The 18,373-nt window shown below is 42.8% G+C and overlaps 1 protein-coding gene across 1 annotated transcript in view; it reads right to left on the bottom strand.

The window, feature by feature from the left end:
- Nucleotides 1-18,373, bottom strand: part of LOC135250247 (ephrin-B1-like) — an 89,740-nt gene that overhangs the window by 41,234 nt on the left and 30,133 nt on the right. Inside the window, exon 2 of the mRNA XM_064326345.1 lies at nt 2,310-2,587. Within this exon, the coding sequence (XP_064182415.1) occupies nt 2,310-2,587 (278 nt within the window). The remainder of the gene's footprint in view (nt 1-2,309; nt 2,588-18,373) is intronic.

Below are 18,373 nucleotides of genomic sequence, written 5' to 3'. Positions count from 1 at the left end.
TCCAAGATTTTTATTGCAGTTTTATGATAAGTGTTATTTCATTCATTTGATTAACACGTTTTGCACACCAAACTCTGAATTATCTGATTTCGTCAATTTGATTAAACACAATCATCAGTTAGTGTCATGTCAGTAATATTAAACAGACACTGCACACTGTATGTGACAGGTCCTCGTTAACAACTTGCATTCCGAAACCAGAAGCCAAACAAGGAAGCTGATTGATACAATTAATCAGACCCAGAGAGTCTCTCAAGCAAAGTACAAGTGTGTTGCTTTGAGTATTGCATATAAACAGGTGGGAATAGGTTGAATTGTAGAGAACATCACAGATAAGTATATCATCCTTTCACATTTACTCAAGTTTCCAAAAGACAAACATTTTTCAATGTGTGGAGCTACACGAGGCTTAAGTATGCCGGGTAAAAAGCAAACAAGCCCTTTGTGACAGGCTTGATATCCCAGCTCAGCTAATGAATAAAACCAACACGGTTTATACATTTTCCGAATGTTTCTAATCAAGGCACTCTTTTTTCTGGGGACCCTGCTCTGTTTATTCTGTTCAGGAGAAAATTCAGGAGTGGAAAAATGGCTCCTTCATTTAAAATAAGTCACGTCTGAAATGCTCTCTCAACAGGAAGGCTAAAGGGTTGGCGCCGCATGCTTATATCCTAAAAGAATCCTGAGCCCCCAGCATACAGGCTGCAGAAAATAGGCCCAGGTCCTCGGGGCTACAGAGGAACCGAGCACACGTGACAGGGCTAACGTTCGACACCAGCGCGCTTTGAGTTTCCCGAAACACCCGAATGACTAGAGCCATTATGCGCCGCGAAACACTCCAGCAAGCACAGAGCTTTTCGCACCTTCGACTCGCAGGGCGCTTCTGATTAGTCGCAAGAGCCCAAAGCCACAAATTATTTATATTAAGTTTCCACAGCGGTACCAATAGCATTAGCACTGTCACATTCATCATTTTTGGTGGAATGGTCAAACTTTGTACTCGAAAGGGGAAGGTGGGAAGTTTTGAGAAACCCCAGCATGTTGAGAAATGTATCTGTCCGATGGAAGAGCCTCAGATCAAAAAGGCAAAAGATTAAGAAAAGAAATGACAAAACTAGTCAGAAACCGTCTGAAGTCAGCCTGAGGCACCCCATACACAGAGGCAGCCAACATCGTCACATGACATGGGATCACAGTCCCTGATCTTGCCTTATGATGTCATGATGTGTCACAGAGAGGCCCTTGGGACTGGATTAGATGGGGGTATGGGTAATCAGCCCTGTCACCTGCCCTGGCTGCCATGCAACACAGAGAATCAGGACAGCTCAACCTGTGTTGACCTATTTGTACCACGATCTCAGCAATGGAGAAACTGATTGAGCCTTGAAAATATGTTTATTTTATTCTTTTTTTACAGCTGAACAAGAGACAGGACCTGGCCTGAAATATTTACCAAATAGGGCACATAATTTCACATATAAATATGTCACACATTTCTAAATTTCAGAGATATTTATATATTTTTATATCTACCATTTCAATAAGATATTTGCCTTAATATTTGCAAATATTTACAAAGAAAATTGCAGAAAAGAGCAACACATACAAATGTTTGGTGTTTGCAGAGATAATGAAGATTTGTCATTCAAAGCCCAGACTCGGTTTCTTGTTTCTCACTCACAATTGTGTTCTTATAATCTCATGAGAAAATAAACAGCAAAACTGTTTTTACATGCTGTATTTATGTTTAACATGATGGGGCAAAAAAAGCACCAATTAAAAAAAAAGCCCCAGGACAACATTTCAATGTCTAACGTGTTATTGCAATATCAATGTAGATTAACCGCGTTTGATCGTCTGTACGGTAAGTGAGGTGGCCTACAGCCGGCACAGGTGACGCATGCTGCCAATAAACACCACCCTTGCCTTTCCCCCAGGGGACAGTGGCTGAGCTGATTCCAAATTTTTCAGCGTTACACACATACAGTAAAGAAAGGCAGAAATGCACTTACGCACCTGCTCATTAAACACGCCAATGAGATTCCGTGAGTTCCCAGTTGTGTTAGCACTAGCATCCTGTTTGGACGCTTCATAACTACACATTCACTGTCACTGTGTGTGCACTGACCTGATAAGCAAATCAGGATGAGTATATTCACCAAATAAAGGAATAAATAACAAAATAGGTTGATCACATACAGACAGACAGACAGACAGACAGACAGACAGACAGACAGACAGACAGACAGACAGACAGATAGATAGATATATAGATAGATAGATAGATAGATAGATAGATGGTGACTCACAGGTGATGTAGTAGTTGATGTTCTTCTTGAACTCCAGACCCATGTAGTTCGGACTGAACTCCTGGAATTTGATGGTGAACTTGATGTCCTTCTCGGGCTTGTTGCAGTTGACCAACACGTTGGGGTCCATGATGGTACTGCAGGCATCAGCCTGGTTCTTCTTCACCAGGTACAGCTTGTAGTACTCGTACGGCCGACCCACGTCCGCCTTGGGGCAGATAATGTCCAGCTTGTCCCCGATCTCTGGGTAGATCACTAGGCCCTTCCCCGCCTGGAACCTGTAGCACACATAAGGGAGAGGAGGAGTGGTTAGGCCAACAGAAATCATGTCATCAAACCTTGTTTTTCTATCATCATGGAAATATGGACAGTCTACCATCTCCCAGACTGATTTAGCTTTCTCCGGTGATGTGACAAGTGCCATCTTTCTGATTCAATACTTATGAAACAGGACAAAGGATCAACAGAGAAGCAGACCTTGGTAGAACCGCAGTGGAACAACAGGGGATGGGGTGATGGGGAACTTCAGTGGAAAGGTCAAGAGGTAGAGACCGTAAAGAGATAAGCAGGTAAGCGGTGCGCACTGAAGGATGAACCTTATCAAATATATTATTCATGACGATAACTGTAACCATAAATAATGCAACAGCCTGCATGCTCAGCATAAATGGCAAACGGAGTGGCGTGGCTGATGTACGGTATGCATCAGATCTGCAGATCTGCTGTCGTGTCCATGCACTTTCTAAAATGCATTCACGGAGGCTCCTGTGACAAAGACAACTGCCAGGGGCGAGACGTGTGGCACAGCCCATAGGAGAGCCTACTCTCAGCCATACATGATGTAGCACCCCTAACCACCGCCCACCCCCCACCCTCCCGGCACCAGATCCCTGCCATGGCAATTTCTCAGCTGCGGTCCCTTTTCTACCTGTTACCCTCTCTGCCTCTTTCTGCCTGTCTGAATAAAGCAAAACAAAAAAAACAAACAAAAGGAGGGTGGACTCTCTTGCTTTCCTTCTTAAAGAAAATAAATAAATAAATGACTGCCAGTGAGAGTCTAAGGTTTGACATGCAGGTCGTAGCCGAGTGCCTGTAAATCATCCTTTAAAAGGGCCACAGACAAGCAACCCCACTCGGCACGGACAACTGAATAGATTCCAGAGGACTGTTCAGAGGATAGGACAAGTAGCTGTTGACATTAGGCATTCCTCGGAACAGTTTCACACCACAGTTTTGGGAATACACACTGGATGGCCCCATGCTAATGGTTACTCGGCTATCATGCAGTAAATTACCCAAATTGTTCATCTTAGAACATACCTAGCTGCCCTAATCCCAGACTTGCTTTGAGGAACTCCCATGTTGTGCATTATTCAGAGGACTAACATGTGAGTTTCTCAAAGCAAGTCTGGGGGTCAAAGCACTGGGGGAATTGGGGTGTGTTTTTTTATTTTATTTTACAGAATCCTCTGGGCTGCAGCTTCACAAAAGGATAATGTTTGGTCTTGGCACTGGTCTTTCAATTTCTCCTTCGTGTGATTTCTTGAGTGCCATGCCTCAAATAGCTTTAAAATGTAACATAAATGCAGGCCTTGCAATCAAACCCAAGCCTGGCTCCAAGATACAAGCCTAAGCCTGTGAAACTGACCAGAGCTGACTGCCTGCAGTGCACTGCTGTTAGTCCAGCTATGAAGGAAGATGGTTTACCCACTCCTTACACCAAAACATTAATTGCTTCCTTGAATTTCAAGGCCTTGAATTCACAATATCAGTTCCTAATGTAAATGTGCTGCTGGCAAGGCTCTTGTAAAGCTGACACAAGCCTGGGTTACTGTGGCAAAACAAGTCTGAGTTACTGTGGCAAAACATGACTCATCAAAGATGCAATCCAATGTCAGTGTCAGCCACATCAATGCCAGATCCCTTTAATTAGCCACTTCACTTTTCTTTTAACTGATTATTTCAAACTGTTCATGTTTGAATGAAAGGATTATGCATACACATCCAAACAGACGCAGAGTAATAAAAAATAAATGCAGTGACGGAAAAAAAACTATCATACAACAACTGTCCAACAACTAAACTGTCCGTGTTTCCTATTCACACAGAGTCATTTTCAATTTAACATTTGTAACACCATTGTGGAAAAAATACTGAAACCTGCCAGCAGCACACACACAAAAACACACACACAGTACTAGCAATGAAACAGACATGCATTCCTCCATTGTCTGTGTGTGTGTGTATGTGTGTGTGCGTGTGTTTGGGATAAAACCAAACTAGCAAATGCTGGACTCGTCATCAGAAAAAGAGCACTTTGGCCCATGAGTAATGATTCTGGAAGACATACTGAAAATGCTTGATTAGAATACTTTCATTTGGAAATTTGCACCCACCAACACAGCACCACAAACCCAGGCCTGCAAGTTAGTCAGCCTGCCCTGACATGCAGAGTGAAGTCTCTCTTTGACAAGTTTTACTTTCTTCCTGGCTTACTCTACTGGTTCAATTGCCAGCTTTTATAATTTGTTTGTTTAAGAAAAAAATACTTTGTGTGTGTGTATGTGTGTGTGTGTGTGTGTGCATATCTTACTTGTGTATTCTAAATAGCCCTGCATGTTCCCCTTGTGGTATATTCTCAGAAGAAAAAAACTGATTTAATGGGGATGACATACAAAACACATCCACAAATTAGAGCCTGGCTGGTCTTTTTCCAATATTGTGTTCTGGAATGTTCTCTTTAAATATACTTCTCAGGAGGGGCTTGCTTGTTTCAGTAAACAACTGTGTTTGGAAAAAGAAATCAACAAAAAAGCTTATTATTGCTCCTCTGTTTCTCTCTGTTTAGGCTATATCTCAAAATTCACCTCTCCTCCATCAACTTTATTAACATTTTAGTTCATGCTGCAACAAAAACAAGAACAGGAACAATAAAAAAATCCATAACAGTAACAGCAGCGACAGAAAACAACAAAAATCCTTAAAAAATGTATCTTATCAAACACATGATATCTAAGCAGATGTCGAACAGTCAACAAATCTACTGCAGCAGAATTGTTCTGCCCCTGATAATGTTTAATCTGAGCTTATCGAGCAGAAAATGGATGATGAAAAGTCCGCCCTTGAACACAGATGGCATTCTGTGCTTCATCTCTAAAAGTCTGTGTTCACATTTTTCCATCCAATCCACAGCAACGTGATTTTGAAACATTGTAATTAAGGATTCAAAAAAAACTGTGCACTTCACAGTTCTCTGGGCTTCTCGGCACTTTAGGGAGTTTCCTTGGAGAAAGAGAATGAGAAAGAGAAAGAGAAGATATTGCTGAAAAGTGGTACAAACGTTTTTGTTCCGGTAGAGGCGAGGCAGAATTCTCGGTTTTGGTATTCAGCCCAGGTTCAGATATCAACCAGGTATGATGCTGGCTGCCGTAGTTACCCGGGCGACTAACCCAGACAGGTTGATGCCATCAGTTTGATTACAGCAGAGAGGACATTGTGAATGCTATGTGCTTCTATTAGCATGCGTGCAGCTGTATCGCATGAATCTAGTTTAATGCTGTACACGGCTCTTCGGTGGCTTTAGTTCAAACTGCACCCTTTATTACTCATTCATCCTTAGCACAGTACCAGCCTCTAACAGATGGAGTTCAGATCACATCTTTTCCATGTGTGATCTCATACCACGGTACGACACTAATACTTAGGGAGAAAAACATTTGTTCCGAAAATAATCTCTTGCGTCTGGTCTGAAGAACATAAGAACAGTAATATTTCTGCAGCCTGATAAGTCAACCAGTTTCCACAACCCCATGTTTCACAATAATGTTATTTTGTGCCCCGTATTAACTTGCATTTCACGGTCGATTCCCTTAGAATTAGGTCACACTGCTGTGGTAGCAGAACTTGATGAAGCTGCTTTAAGCTTTGTACACTAGTTAAAAAAAAAAAAAAAAGACTTTTAATAACACGTATTGGAACAAACGCAACACAGCTTTTAGGGCTTTTGGAAAATCGGCTGTCATTCTTCAGAAATGACACTGCAGGGATTGTGGCTTTGGATTGGGAAAGTGGAGAGGAAATAAAGAGTTATCTCGTGGGCCAAAGTTCGCTGAGTGCAATTCTAAATGACACAAGTTCCCAGAGGAGCGGTGCTCTGCATCGGCACAATTACTATCGACTAGCTTCCAGAAATTTCATACGAACAGCGCTGTCCCTCGGCCCATTACAACCAGAAGAGCAGGGCATCCAAACTCTGTAGCCAGCACAAGCAGGGATATTGACAATCACAAATGTTCCCTTTGCCCAGGGAAAGTTGAGCAGAATCCATTTTTTTTTCTTTCCTTACCATCAATTTTCTTATTTGGTAATAAAAAAGCAAACTCATTATATACTAAACATCCTTCATGCGCCAAAACTAGCACCATGTTAAAACACACCCAGTCACGCAAGACTGTACACAAACACACACACACACACACACACACACACACACGAACACGAGGACAACAAATTTTCCTGGGCTGCTCTAACATCACAGCTGATTGATCCAGACTTTTCCCCCTTATCACGGAGAGCAGAGCCCAGGAATCCCGGCAGACGCAATCTCAAATTCCCGCAAGAGGCTCTCCAAAAAACCACCGCGAACCTCTGTCACTTAAGCCCCCTCTGATCTTTCATGTCTCCTTTAATTAAATAGACCGTCCCCTCGGGAAGCCCGGGACAGACGCACGCCAGGCCTCCTCCGGTATCTCCTCTTCAGCGCGCAGCACTGCTTCCCAAACCCGTGGACTGTGAGAGGGGCTGGAGATGGGTCAGAAGATGCACTTGCAGCAGATGCTGTAAATCCTACACTTTCCATTTATATTCACACTAAACAAATTGAACAACCTACTTGCGACATGCATGGAGTTTTACCACATGCTGAAGATATCTTAATTCCGTGTTTGAACATGGCGGGCACCGTTTTTAATGAGGCGAGGAGTCACATAAGATGTTTCTAACCACGGCACTAAAGATGAATTCACCAAGGCATGAGATGCTTCTGCTCATTACGTGAGTCGTAGGTTCGGAAAGATTGGGAATAATTCTACGACGGCCAACGTCCTCTTCGAGGCTTGTCAAAGACTACAGTGATGCTGGAAAAAACAGCCAGAGCCCCGATTCCTTTTATAGTGTCCTGCGATGCAGATTATTGAAAAAACAGACATATGAGCTTTGAGGCTCAGTCCTGGTTATTGCTTTCTATTTGAAGGTCATCTTATCCCCTTCTCCTTTTGGGCTCTCTGTAGTGTTTGGAGCCATGTACCAAATCCTGCCTCTTTCACAAAAACACAAGTTTCACAAGTAAGTGGATTGACATGAACTATCAACACAGTGACATTATCAAGGCTAGAGACATTTAGCCCAATTTCTCCATGTCATCAAAGAAGTATCCAAACAAATACTAACTAAATACAAAAAAAAAATCTAAATAAACTCATTACCACATCTTATGCAGCCCACAAATTTTCTTTTTTGAATTCATGAATATTTATTTCTGCTCAAAGACACCAAACTTCCACATGTTTACCGTATACTTTTGATGTAAAAGCTCAGACACGAAGACCAAAAAAAAAAAAAAAAAAAAAACATCCAGAAAGTGAAGCCGGCTTTGACTATAAAACATGCAACTCTCTAAAAGACTTTAAAAGCCCTGCAGTGAGAACCTGTGGCTTGTATAATGTCGCTGAGGAAGCTGGGACCGTAGGAGTGTAAATAAAATGTCAGCAGTAAAGCATTAAATATTTAAGATGCAGAGTGCATTGGCTTGTGCCCCTGTGCTTTATCCTAGGCCGGATGTACTCTCTCCGGCAACAAATTTACCGGCCCCCCACCCTTCTCACAGACTCAGAGCACACGCCTACTTTGCCCAGCATTTACCCGCACAGTCTTACAGTCTTACCGAGCACATACTTAAGTGAGATTAAATTAAGACGGTATCGGTTCAAAGGCTCCTCGTTCGGGTAGCGATTTGCTCTAGGATGGGATAACGAGCGAGCCGCGATATTTCCTTTCACGACACGCAATTTTTCGGCTTGCCCGTCTTTCTGCCCCACCGGTGGACAGGGGGGTGACATGTCTCCACTGTGAAACAGAAAACCCGCAATTAGCTTGTCTCAAATACCAGAGCAGACAGCCAGATGAGAGGCTGTAGGAGGGATTCGCCACATTATCGCTGTTATTTCTCTTTCATTAGACAGTACGTCTTGTTAACTACAGTTTAAAACCAGGAACAATCAACATCAGGACTTAGTGACCTGAATTAAATATGTGTCTGATGGACATCCAAGCAAATACGTTCATGCCAGTGGCTCAATTAATGGTGTACGTATAGTTTTCGATTTTTTTTCTTCTTTTTTTGCTTTCTTGCCTTTGAATTTCTTAAATGTCTCAGTTTCTCAGACAAGTAATATAGCCTTCAGCCAAGCTGCCATAGATTTAAGTGCAATTTAAAAAAGGATACAGATACGTGAGAGGGTAACCAGTCTGACCACATTGTTATTATGAACAATATTTGTCTATCACGCGTACTACCCTAAAACACCTGTCCAAGTCTCAGGAAAGTAGAAATCTGAGTTTATCCATGAAACATAACTGTGTCATGCAAGTTTGCAGCAAACTAACAGCAACTGTTTGGATATTGTAACTGCTTCCTTTCAGAGAAACTCCACACCTGTGCTGGAAGGTTGGAAAGAAAATGTTATGCCCTGCTGTGCCATCAGTTGTCAATTGTTGATAGAGCAACTAGCTAAGTGGAACATTACTTTAGGCATAATAGCCAAGAAAGCTTTCAGATAACCCGCATAGCCTGAAATGAATCACGATAAGAAAGCCAAGCTGTAATGCTTCACATCCAGAGTCACTTCAAAGCTTGTTTACTCATCTACTGGTACAACCCCAATTCTGACTCTTTCCTTGGGGTTTTTATTCTGAAATTCCTTTCAGCAGCGTGTGCCCCCATCTTACACAGTTCCCCCCAATCTCTCCCACCAGGAGGGGTAGGCATTCTGCTCTTTGGGACACTCTCTCGCCTCGGTCATACCCCCTCCGTTGCCTCTCTCTCCCGTATTGCCCTAGAGCCCCTGATGTGTAGTGTTGCCTCCATAGCCTGACTCCTGTTTTCTTTGCAGGTCCTGGTCTCCGCCTCTCTTTAGAACGCTATCAGGTAACTGCGCTGTAAGTTTCTTTATTGTTTCCAAACCTTGCTTTTTCTTCTCCTTTTATCATTTCTCCCCCAATGGGAAAGGTGCAGAGGCCACCGTAAACATTCCTCTTCACAGTTGGCAAATAGCACAGTTTTCTGGTCAAATTTTCCAAAAGCACAAAAAAAACTTCATCTCTCATCTCTCCCATGAGAATATTTTAACTGGGACGACCTGAAATGCTGATCATCAAAGAAAAGAAAGCAACAACAACAACAACAAAAACAAACAAAAAAAAACACCTGGGGCCTCTCTCATGTTTTAAGTCTAAACAGGTACAGTGTGTTGAAACAATAGACCCACGTAGTGTGTGTCTGAGTGACTGGCCTTCGTTTGAACTTTTGTTTGTTTGTTTCTTAGGTTAGAGTTCAACACCCTCATGCAAAAATTGTGTTTGTGGTATACACCCTGGCCACACCCATTTACTCACTGCTGAGCTTGTCCCGCGTAACTACCGCTCTCCCTCCCTAGCCCCCCCTATTGGTGACCCGCGTGCGCTGCCCTTTGTGTGAGGGCACGGAGGAAACCGGGTGCCAAACTCACAAGGGTGTGTAAAGTAAAGTGTATTTGCCTGGCTTCCACCTGTGTCCATAGACAGATTACAGAAATGCAAATGTATGCAATATGAAGAGAGAAAAGGGTTTCCCCTGGGGCTGCCGTGATAATATTGTTTATGGCTCCCAGCTGCGTGGGGTTAGCCTATCTGCTGATATCTTATCAATAAAGTACCCTGCCCCCTGATTACAGCCCGGCTTAAACTTTTGCCTCCCAACGGGCCAGTCAAACAGAATTGTGTTTGAATGCGTTTCAAACAGAACAACTAATTGTCTGATTAGCAAAAGAGGGTGAGGGGATGGGGGCAAGGGGGAGGGGTTGTTATTCCTTCCCTCAGTCCATGGTCATTCTCCATACCAAACTGGGCTTGATTATCTCACGTCGCCTCCCCACACAATCTTCATGGAAACAGCCCGAAAGCGCCAGAAAAGATTAGTCGCTTTTATTAATTTAGAAAGAAAAGAGCAGACAAAGTAGGGTATACAGCATGTTTTGGAAAGTAATGAATATTAATTAGGAAAATTAACATATTCATCAAGCACATTCAACAGAAGCCATCTGATTCACTGTGCCATCTAACAAATCCTCTCATGTATTTTTTTTTTGTTCAACCACAATTTCTGCTTTGCAGGAAATGAAAACAAAAATGTTTATCAGTCATCTTTTGTCTGTGGGGTTAATCTTGCCCATGTAAGTACAGTAAATCTCCTTTCTGTTAAATGTAGTTATTAAGTATATCTCCACTTCAAACACAGCCTCTTCCCACAGTCCCAAAACACGCTGTCTAGGATATAGGCGTCGCTAAAATTGTCCCCTTCTTTTGTGAGCGCCTGCGCCTGTATGTGCGTGCATGCTTGTGTGTGTGTGTGTGTGTGTGTGTGTGGTGTGTATGCCCTGAGGTGCAGCAGCTCCAAATGAAAATAGATCTGCCTCGTGTCAATTTGCGAGCGCAATCTCTGATCCGGGGTTTCTGGATCGAGGAACCAACTTTAGCATAAAAACCGTTTGCGCAACAAGCAAAAAAGGGTGGGGGTGGGGGTGGAGGGCAATGATGTAATGTTATTAAATTAAGGAGCGTACTCCCCCGTGGCACCACAGGTTGTCTCTCACATCTCCGAGCCACTCGGCGTCTCTTCGCTGGGGATTGGGCCTTTGCATACTGAAGTATCGAGCCTTATCTCCACGGCACACGCAGTCGCATAATCACCCAAGAGACCAACTGCGGTCCTCAAGACGTGCAGCGACACCAGCGTTCCCACTGACTCTCATCTCTCAGTTTATCAATACAGAAACGAGACCACTCACAACTGCAAATTTTCCAGCACACTGGAGTTAAAGTATTTTCTATTTTAATCTTTTTTTTTTTTTTTTTTTTTAATCAAACCTAATTAATCCAAGTCATGTTACTTATAAAAATGAGAGTCTAAAATAGTATACACCAGCTTTGTGTTTTTATTTTATTTATTAATTTTAATGCTACAGACATTATCCTCCTGCTGGGGTAATTGGAGCCACTTGAGATGGAATATCTACCCTTCACTGTGCGAAATGGAGGTAATAAAACTACCACGTAAATATTTCATTTGACGCTGTTACAATTTGAAATGAGCCAGCTATTCCAACTCCTTCCAGATTTGCACAAGAGTGCACATTTCAAGATATTTCACTAGTTGCATCACTCTTTTTCTTTTTTTTTGAAAGTCCAAGAAAAAGAAAAAGAAAAAAAAGAAAGATTTGAAAAATGTTAAAAAGGGAAACGGCGTTGGTGATTGATGTTAAATGTACCAGGTGCTAAGACCAAGCTGCTGCAATATGTGTGCACTCTTTGGCCTCAAGAGAAAGTCTGCCTCGAATGTGCAGGGGGTTAAGGGCCCCATTAATAAACTCCGGAGAGATAAGAAGAAACCAGCCATCCTTTGTTCCCACCTCTTCACTTATTGGGGCCTCCGACACACTTTAAACTTTAAACCCACTTTTTTCTCTCGCGAGGCTATTCAGGCCAAACAGGACACAAGGCCTCATTCTCCCCCCCGCCCAATTGGAATTACAAGATGCACCAGTCAGGCATAAACAAGTTGCCATGGAAACGCCGAGCTTCTCGGCTGATCCCCCTTCTCTCCTGCCCTCCCTCTCTCTCCCGCTCGCTCACTCTCCCTCTCACTCACACGCAAACACTCTTGCTTGCTCGCACACACATGTACGCTAAATAAGTGCACACAGTGCACTTGAGCAGGATGACTTAATCAGCTAAGGTTTGTGTGTAGATGTTACTTTTAGTGACCGAAAAGAATCATAAAAATTTTCATAAATGTTGGTATTAAATGTTCCTTGCCGTAATACAACAGAAAAGTAATAAAGTAACAATTTAGTATTTGTATTATCAGAATTAATTACATTGCTCATACATGCACCTGCATTTTCAAAACATGAAATAATCATGTAAGTTGCAAATATACAAAGCCCTATTGGCACATAAAACATAAAATGATGATCATGATGATGATAATTATAATAATAATTATTATTATTATGGTGTTTTTTTGTCTGTCTATATTGTAGTGGTGAAAATTTTTTCCACGTTTCTCAGGTCTCAGGTTTGTACAGCTGTACAGTGTTGTGTAGTGTGTTATGGTTTTTCTTTTTTTTCTTTTTTTTAGCTCAAAAGTACCAATGGAAATTTCAATAGAAATACACCCACCAAACACATAAAGCAACAGGCATGCAGTTCATGCTCACCCCCCACCCACCCCCCCCCCTACTCCACCAAGCTTCCCCTTTCCCCTTAAAAATGCCCAGTGGGTGACCACATCACTCGGTACATTGGTCAGACCTATAGCCGCGTTTCCACCAAAATTACCCGGAACTTTCAGTCCCAGGAACGACTTTACCAGGAACTAAAAGGTTCCTTCAGCCAATGGTTGTCTGCGTTTCCACCGGGGTCTAAAGTACCGCGAAGAATAGGCAAATTAGCCCACTGACGTATGAAAAAGCGACGTTGTCGTCGGTCCATCTGTCATATGATTTCTTCTGTAACCCCATTCTACCACCGAAGTAGCCTACATTATTTTCTAATAACCGGGACAGCCCGGAGGGGTTTATTCCACTTATATACAACGAGTTACCAACAATGACTATATATGGTTACTTTTGTATTTATTGATTTTCATATATCCTCTCAAACACATTCATTATGTTTTTATACGAACATTCGCTTTCATGTCTTGAAATCCGAAGCGACAGAATGCATTCACATTTATATGTATAACTGGCAACAACAGGAGAAAACATGCACACGTTGCAAACAATTTGCTGTTTGATTACTTTCTCGTCGTCAATTCCATATAGGCTAATGGCAAAATGAAACGAAAACTCGGACTTGCGTGAAAATGTAAATTAGTAGTGGTACAGCCACCGTTTGCTTTTCTTCGAAGTTACTGCTAGCCGAGCAGCTAAGTGTGCCCTCCAGATGCGAATCATGCACCATAAATTAGTCCATAGTCTTCCTGGTCTTTTCGTGGAATTGAAAAATGGCAGTAAAATTGAGTAAAATTACGGCAGTCTGAAAAAGCTAAAGGGAAGATTACTAGAATTAACCTGTTATTTTACCCTAATAAAAAAAGTGCGGAAGGTGATTTCCAGTTTGCTTGTACTGTATCACCAATGTTAATTATGCAGAACTACCGCATACCTCACATAACTGTATCAAACGTTTTGAGTCAATTACAACGGGCTAACAAAGAAAATCCGGAAGAAAATATTCAGCAACCGAATTAATCCGTTTGAATGTTTTGGTAGCCTACGTAATATGCTGTCCCAGCACGAATGCTTAGCATTTTATAAAACGAATACTAAAGCAAGAAAAGAACAGAAGAGCACACGTTATAATTCCAAGACGTTGGCAGGCTATAACCAAAACTAGGCTACTGCGCCGCATAACATACAAGTTTGATTTGAAGTTATTATGAAAATAAATTGGTTTGCCGCTGCATATTTTCAAACATGGCGGGTAATGGCGGAAAATAAATACAACACAAATGCTACGAGTACTCGACCAATCAGAAATGTTCAGCGCTGCAAGCTCCACCCAAAAGGTTCCTGTACTTTCGGAAAGTACTACCCCCCGAGCAGGAACGTTTTGGGGGGTAAAACAAAGCCCCCAGAACTAAATTTAGACCCTAGTTCCTGCGGTGGAAACGCACTGAGTTCCTCAAAAGGTTCCTAGTTCCGGGGTATAGTTCCTGCGGTGGAAACGCGGCTTATGTCTCTCTCTACCTCCCAGCCCCACCCGTGTTTGTTTACAGTACACTGGATGTTTATGTTACTGTAATTCAGAAGGACTCCATCTCGCTGACGGGCCATCCAGAGGAGACTAGGGCCACTTGCAGATGGCATATGAGTGCACATTATAGTAACACACTGGGGGTTCGAAGATGCGGCTTGTGTGGGGGATCCACCCTGAGATTGCAATGGAAAATATAAGTATGTCCATGACCCAGACTCCAACAGATCGATCAATGATTGAATGCACATTTCCTTCGTTTTACACATGGAGCCAAGTCTAGCAAATAAAGGTGTATTTTACATTCTGTACAACGTCCATGAAATGCCCTACAAAAGAAATATATCAAAGTTTGTTTAACTATCACCATACATGCATACCAAATCTATAGCTGACACCCAGGAACATCTTAATCCTAAAGCCCAAAGCTGTGTGATCTTAATTATTTAAATGACAAAAGTGACCCGAAAAACAGCCTCCTTTTATTCCCTTTTTTTTCTTTTTTTTTTTGCAATTAAACAGTAAGCCCTCCCCCATGCCTCCTTCCTGCATGATTTCTTATTAACTTCACAGCGAATCATTACTGCAGCATTATGCATTTCCCATCTCGACGCAAACCACTCTGTGAAAATAGCAGGGGGGTGGGTATTTCCAGCCTTCTCCGCCCCCTTCTTTTTTCCTACAACAGAACACGGGATTTAGACTGACTTGAATACAACCAATTAAAGTGTGCGTTTTACTCCCCTTTTGTTCGGCCCATGCAAATGAACTTCATTCACACTTTTTTTTTTTCGTTCATCCCGGCCACAATGCTCTTGAATTTGCTGCGGGAAAAAAAAAAAAGAAAATAAAGAGGGAAAGAAAGAAAACTCTCGAGCGAGAGGGATGGGGACGGTCCTCCATGCCCGGCCCAGATATGTGCGCCCCTTCGCCCTCCCCCCTTCATACATTCCAAGAAAGAATATAAGCACATGATTTGGCAACCAATGCCACCCCCCCTCCACCCCACAGAACTGCTGTGTCGATACAATGGAGCTACGGGGTGCGGTGGCAGCCCCCCGGTGCCCGGCTCGGCTAGGCCTCAACCCCCGCCAACCGCCGGCATTCACACCGCCCTCCCCAGGCCTCACGCTGGCCCGGCGGCGAGGAAACACTCAAAGCCGGGTTTTTGTGAACCCAGATACGTCCCCCCCCGACAAGCGTGCGGAGGATACCGCTGAATGGATGAAAGAATAAAAGAAGAAGAAAAAAAAAACCATATGGTGCAAATTGTAATAAACTGATTTCTGCATCTCGAAAGCAGCGTGAACAGACCCCTTTTATTTCAATTAGAATTAATAACTTTTTTTCTTTCTTTTTTCTCACAGACAAGCTAATTTGTCCCCGCTGGATTACAGCACAAGCCGGTGAATTGAATACCTCACGCTTAATATTCCCTTTATTTTTTTGCGTACAAATAATTAGCACCGGTGTTGGAAAGTTCTCCTCTGTGCCAAGTCAGGGAGTTTGAGGGGTGTGTTCCCTTTCTGCACTCGTGACAGCTCACAGCACTCACAGAAGCACAGACGCACACGCACACCAACTTTGTGGGGACACTTGGGGTTCTCTGAGGACCTCAAACACAGAGAGAGACAAGTTTTTATTATTATTTCAAGCAGAACAGACAGTCCACCCTCCTTTCATGTTTTTGGCTTTATTCAGACAGATAGAAAGCAGAGACGGGATCACAGCTCAGAAGAAACTAACCCCCACCCGTGCATGGAGGCCCGTATAAGCTATTCCAGAGTGTGTCACTCTACAGACAGCACCACACATCTTGCCAGGAAAGTGACTTCTAAATCAACAACACTGTTTTAAAAGTCTGTAAATTTGGTACTAATAACCTAATAACCTAAATGCAAATAAATCTCATATTGGTACAGGCCATCCCCTTCGAACCAGCGGACCCACCCTCCTGCCCCTGTTCTGACTGCTGGCTGCAGGCTCTGTGTAACAGCGACCCCGTGTCGAGCATCCCCTTCAGATGAAGCACTTGCCTCTTTTCAGCGTTGGAGTGCCTTAGACACGCAGCAATTATCCCCCGTAACCCGGGGACATGGGGCAGCGGCTAATTTATGGCCCTCTGTTCAAACACCTAAGAGTCAGTATTCGGTGCAGCCCACTCAAATCTCCGATTCAGCGGGAAAGTGCGTAAGTCTGCACTCGCTTCACGCGCGTCTCTCCAAGGTACCCAGTGAACACGAAGCTCCATGGAGCTCCCTGACCTCAGTCCCATAACAGCGATAGACATGGCAAGCCTACACCCAGAAAAGCTACAAGAACAGTTCACCAAATATGTGAGTCGACCAACAGAAGGTGGGCAGTGGGGAAAGGGGCTGGAGCCAATCCATCATGGGGCCAACACACCATTCACTCACACATTCATACCTACAGGCAATTTACAGCCTCAAATTAGCCTACTGCATGTCTTTGGACTGTGGCAACAAAAAAAAAACAGAAGTACCCAACAGAAGCCCACGCAGACACTGTAAGAACACGTAAACTCCAAACAGAAAGGCCATTGGTCAGGATTCAAACAACATTTTAATGATGCTAAAGTTGCACACACCAGACTAGAGTTAGCCTGTCACTCAAAAGTGGCTACATGTTGTTTCCCAGAACAGGAAGTGCTGCAACTAATCAGCCTGAAGTAAAAAACGGTAAATGAGAGAAAAGTTTTCCCATTCATTACTGACGTTCAAAAGAAATCAGCAGACAGTTGATAACAAAACTGCAACAAAGTATAAAACGGTGTACGTGCAGTGTTTTACCAATTCTGAACAGATACACACATATGCACGCACACACACACGCACACGCACACAGCTACACTCCTCTCCCCCCACCCCCCTCCATCACATCTGTCGTTATGCGCTGGAGAAAAAACAGGACTGACATCTTCCATCTCAACAGAGCGATAGCCATCTAATCCCATATTCCATCCGGATTAGTCCAACCACTGATGGAATGAGAGGGGAGGTAAAGCAGCTACTGAGTCCAGCTGTGCTGGACAAGTGACACCCTTCACACAGTTTAACTGGAACTTCGGCCTGACTTTTTACAAATGGTTTATTTTTATTTATTTATTTATTTTGTTATTGTCTGGGAGGCAGCAGAAGATAAATTCGCTTCTGCCATCTGTTAAAGAAATCACTTCATATCTTGACACAAAGTTATTGCTTTAACAGTTGAATCATAGATTTTACCGTCACTGACGTCAGCAAAAAGCATAACTTCTGCACGACAGTTTGAGACCAATCCCCCCCGATTCCCACTGTTTTTCTTCGTTACTGTAGCCATCTGCAATGCTTGAAAAATGAAAAGTCAATTTGAAAATGGTAAATGAGAGAAAACAGGTGTAAATGACTAATTTACACAATTAGCATAGTCACAGGTCCAATGTGACTTGAATGATTAGGGTGTAATGTTATTACACTGCATCAGTGAAACAGGGCCAAAATTTGTACACATGGCAACTCTGAGCCAATGACTTATGCACTGTAAGGGTCAGGGAACTGGAGCTGCAGGTTCAAACCCGGGGTGGGGCCTTGAGCAAAGGTACTTAACGTGAATGGCTTCAGTAAATACTCAGCTTTGGAATCTGAATGCGATATATAATCTATGCAAGACTCCCAGAACAAAGGAATTTTTCAACTGAGGAAATGAAGTGATACAAGCGTTCTTCACCAGTACCGTGACCTGGACACAGCCAATAAGAGCAAAGCAGCAGTAAAAATACTGTAAGGTCTGAGCCAAAGGTTTATGCAGTCTGGGTGGAAGACGTCGTAGATACTTGAGTACAGATGCATTGTGGGGTAGCTTTGATTGAATGATTAAGTAATCAAATTTTAACAGCAGAAAAAATGTAATTGAATTACTTCATTATGAATTACTTAAAATGCAATGACCTGAAAACATCTGGTCTAATCATCACAGAAGCATATAGTTAC

The sequence above is a fragment of the Anguilla rostrata genome, chromosome 3, assembly GCF_018555375.3.
Source record: "Anguilla rostrata isolate EN2019 chromosome 3, ASM1855537v3, whole genome shotgun sequence".
NCBI classification, from domain to species: Eukaryota; Metazoa; Chordata; class Actinopteri; order Anguilliformes; family Anguillidae; genus Anguilla; species Anguilla rostrata.
This window is presented reverse-complemented; position numbering and strand designations above follow the sequence as displayed.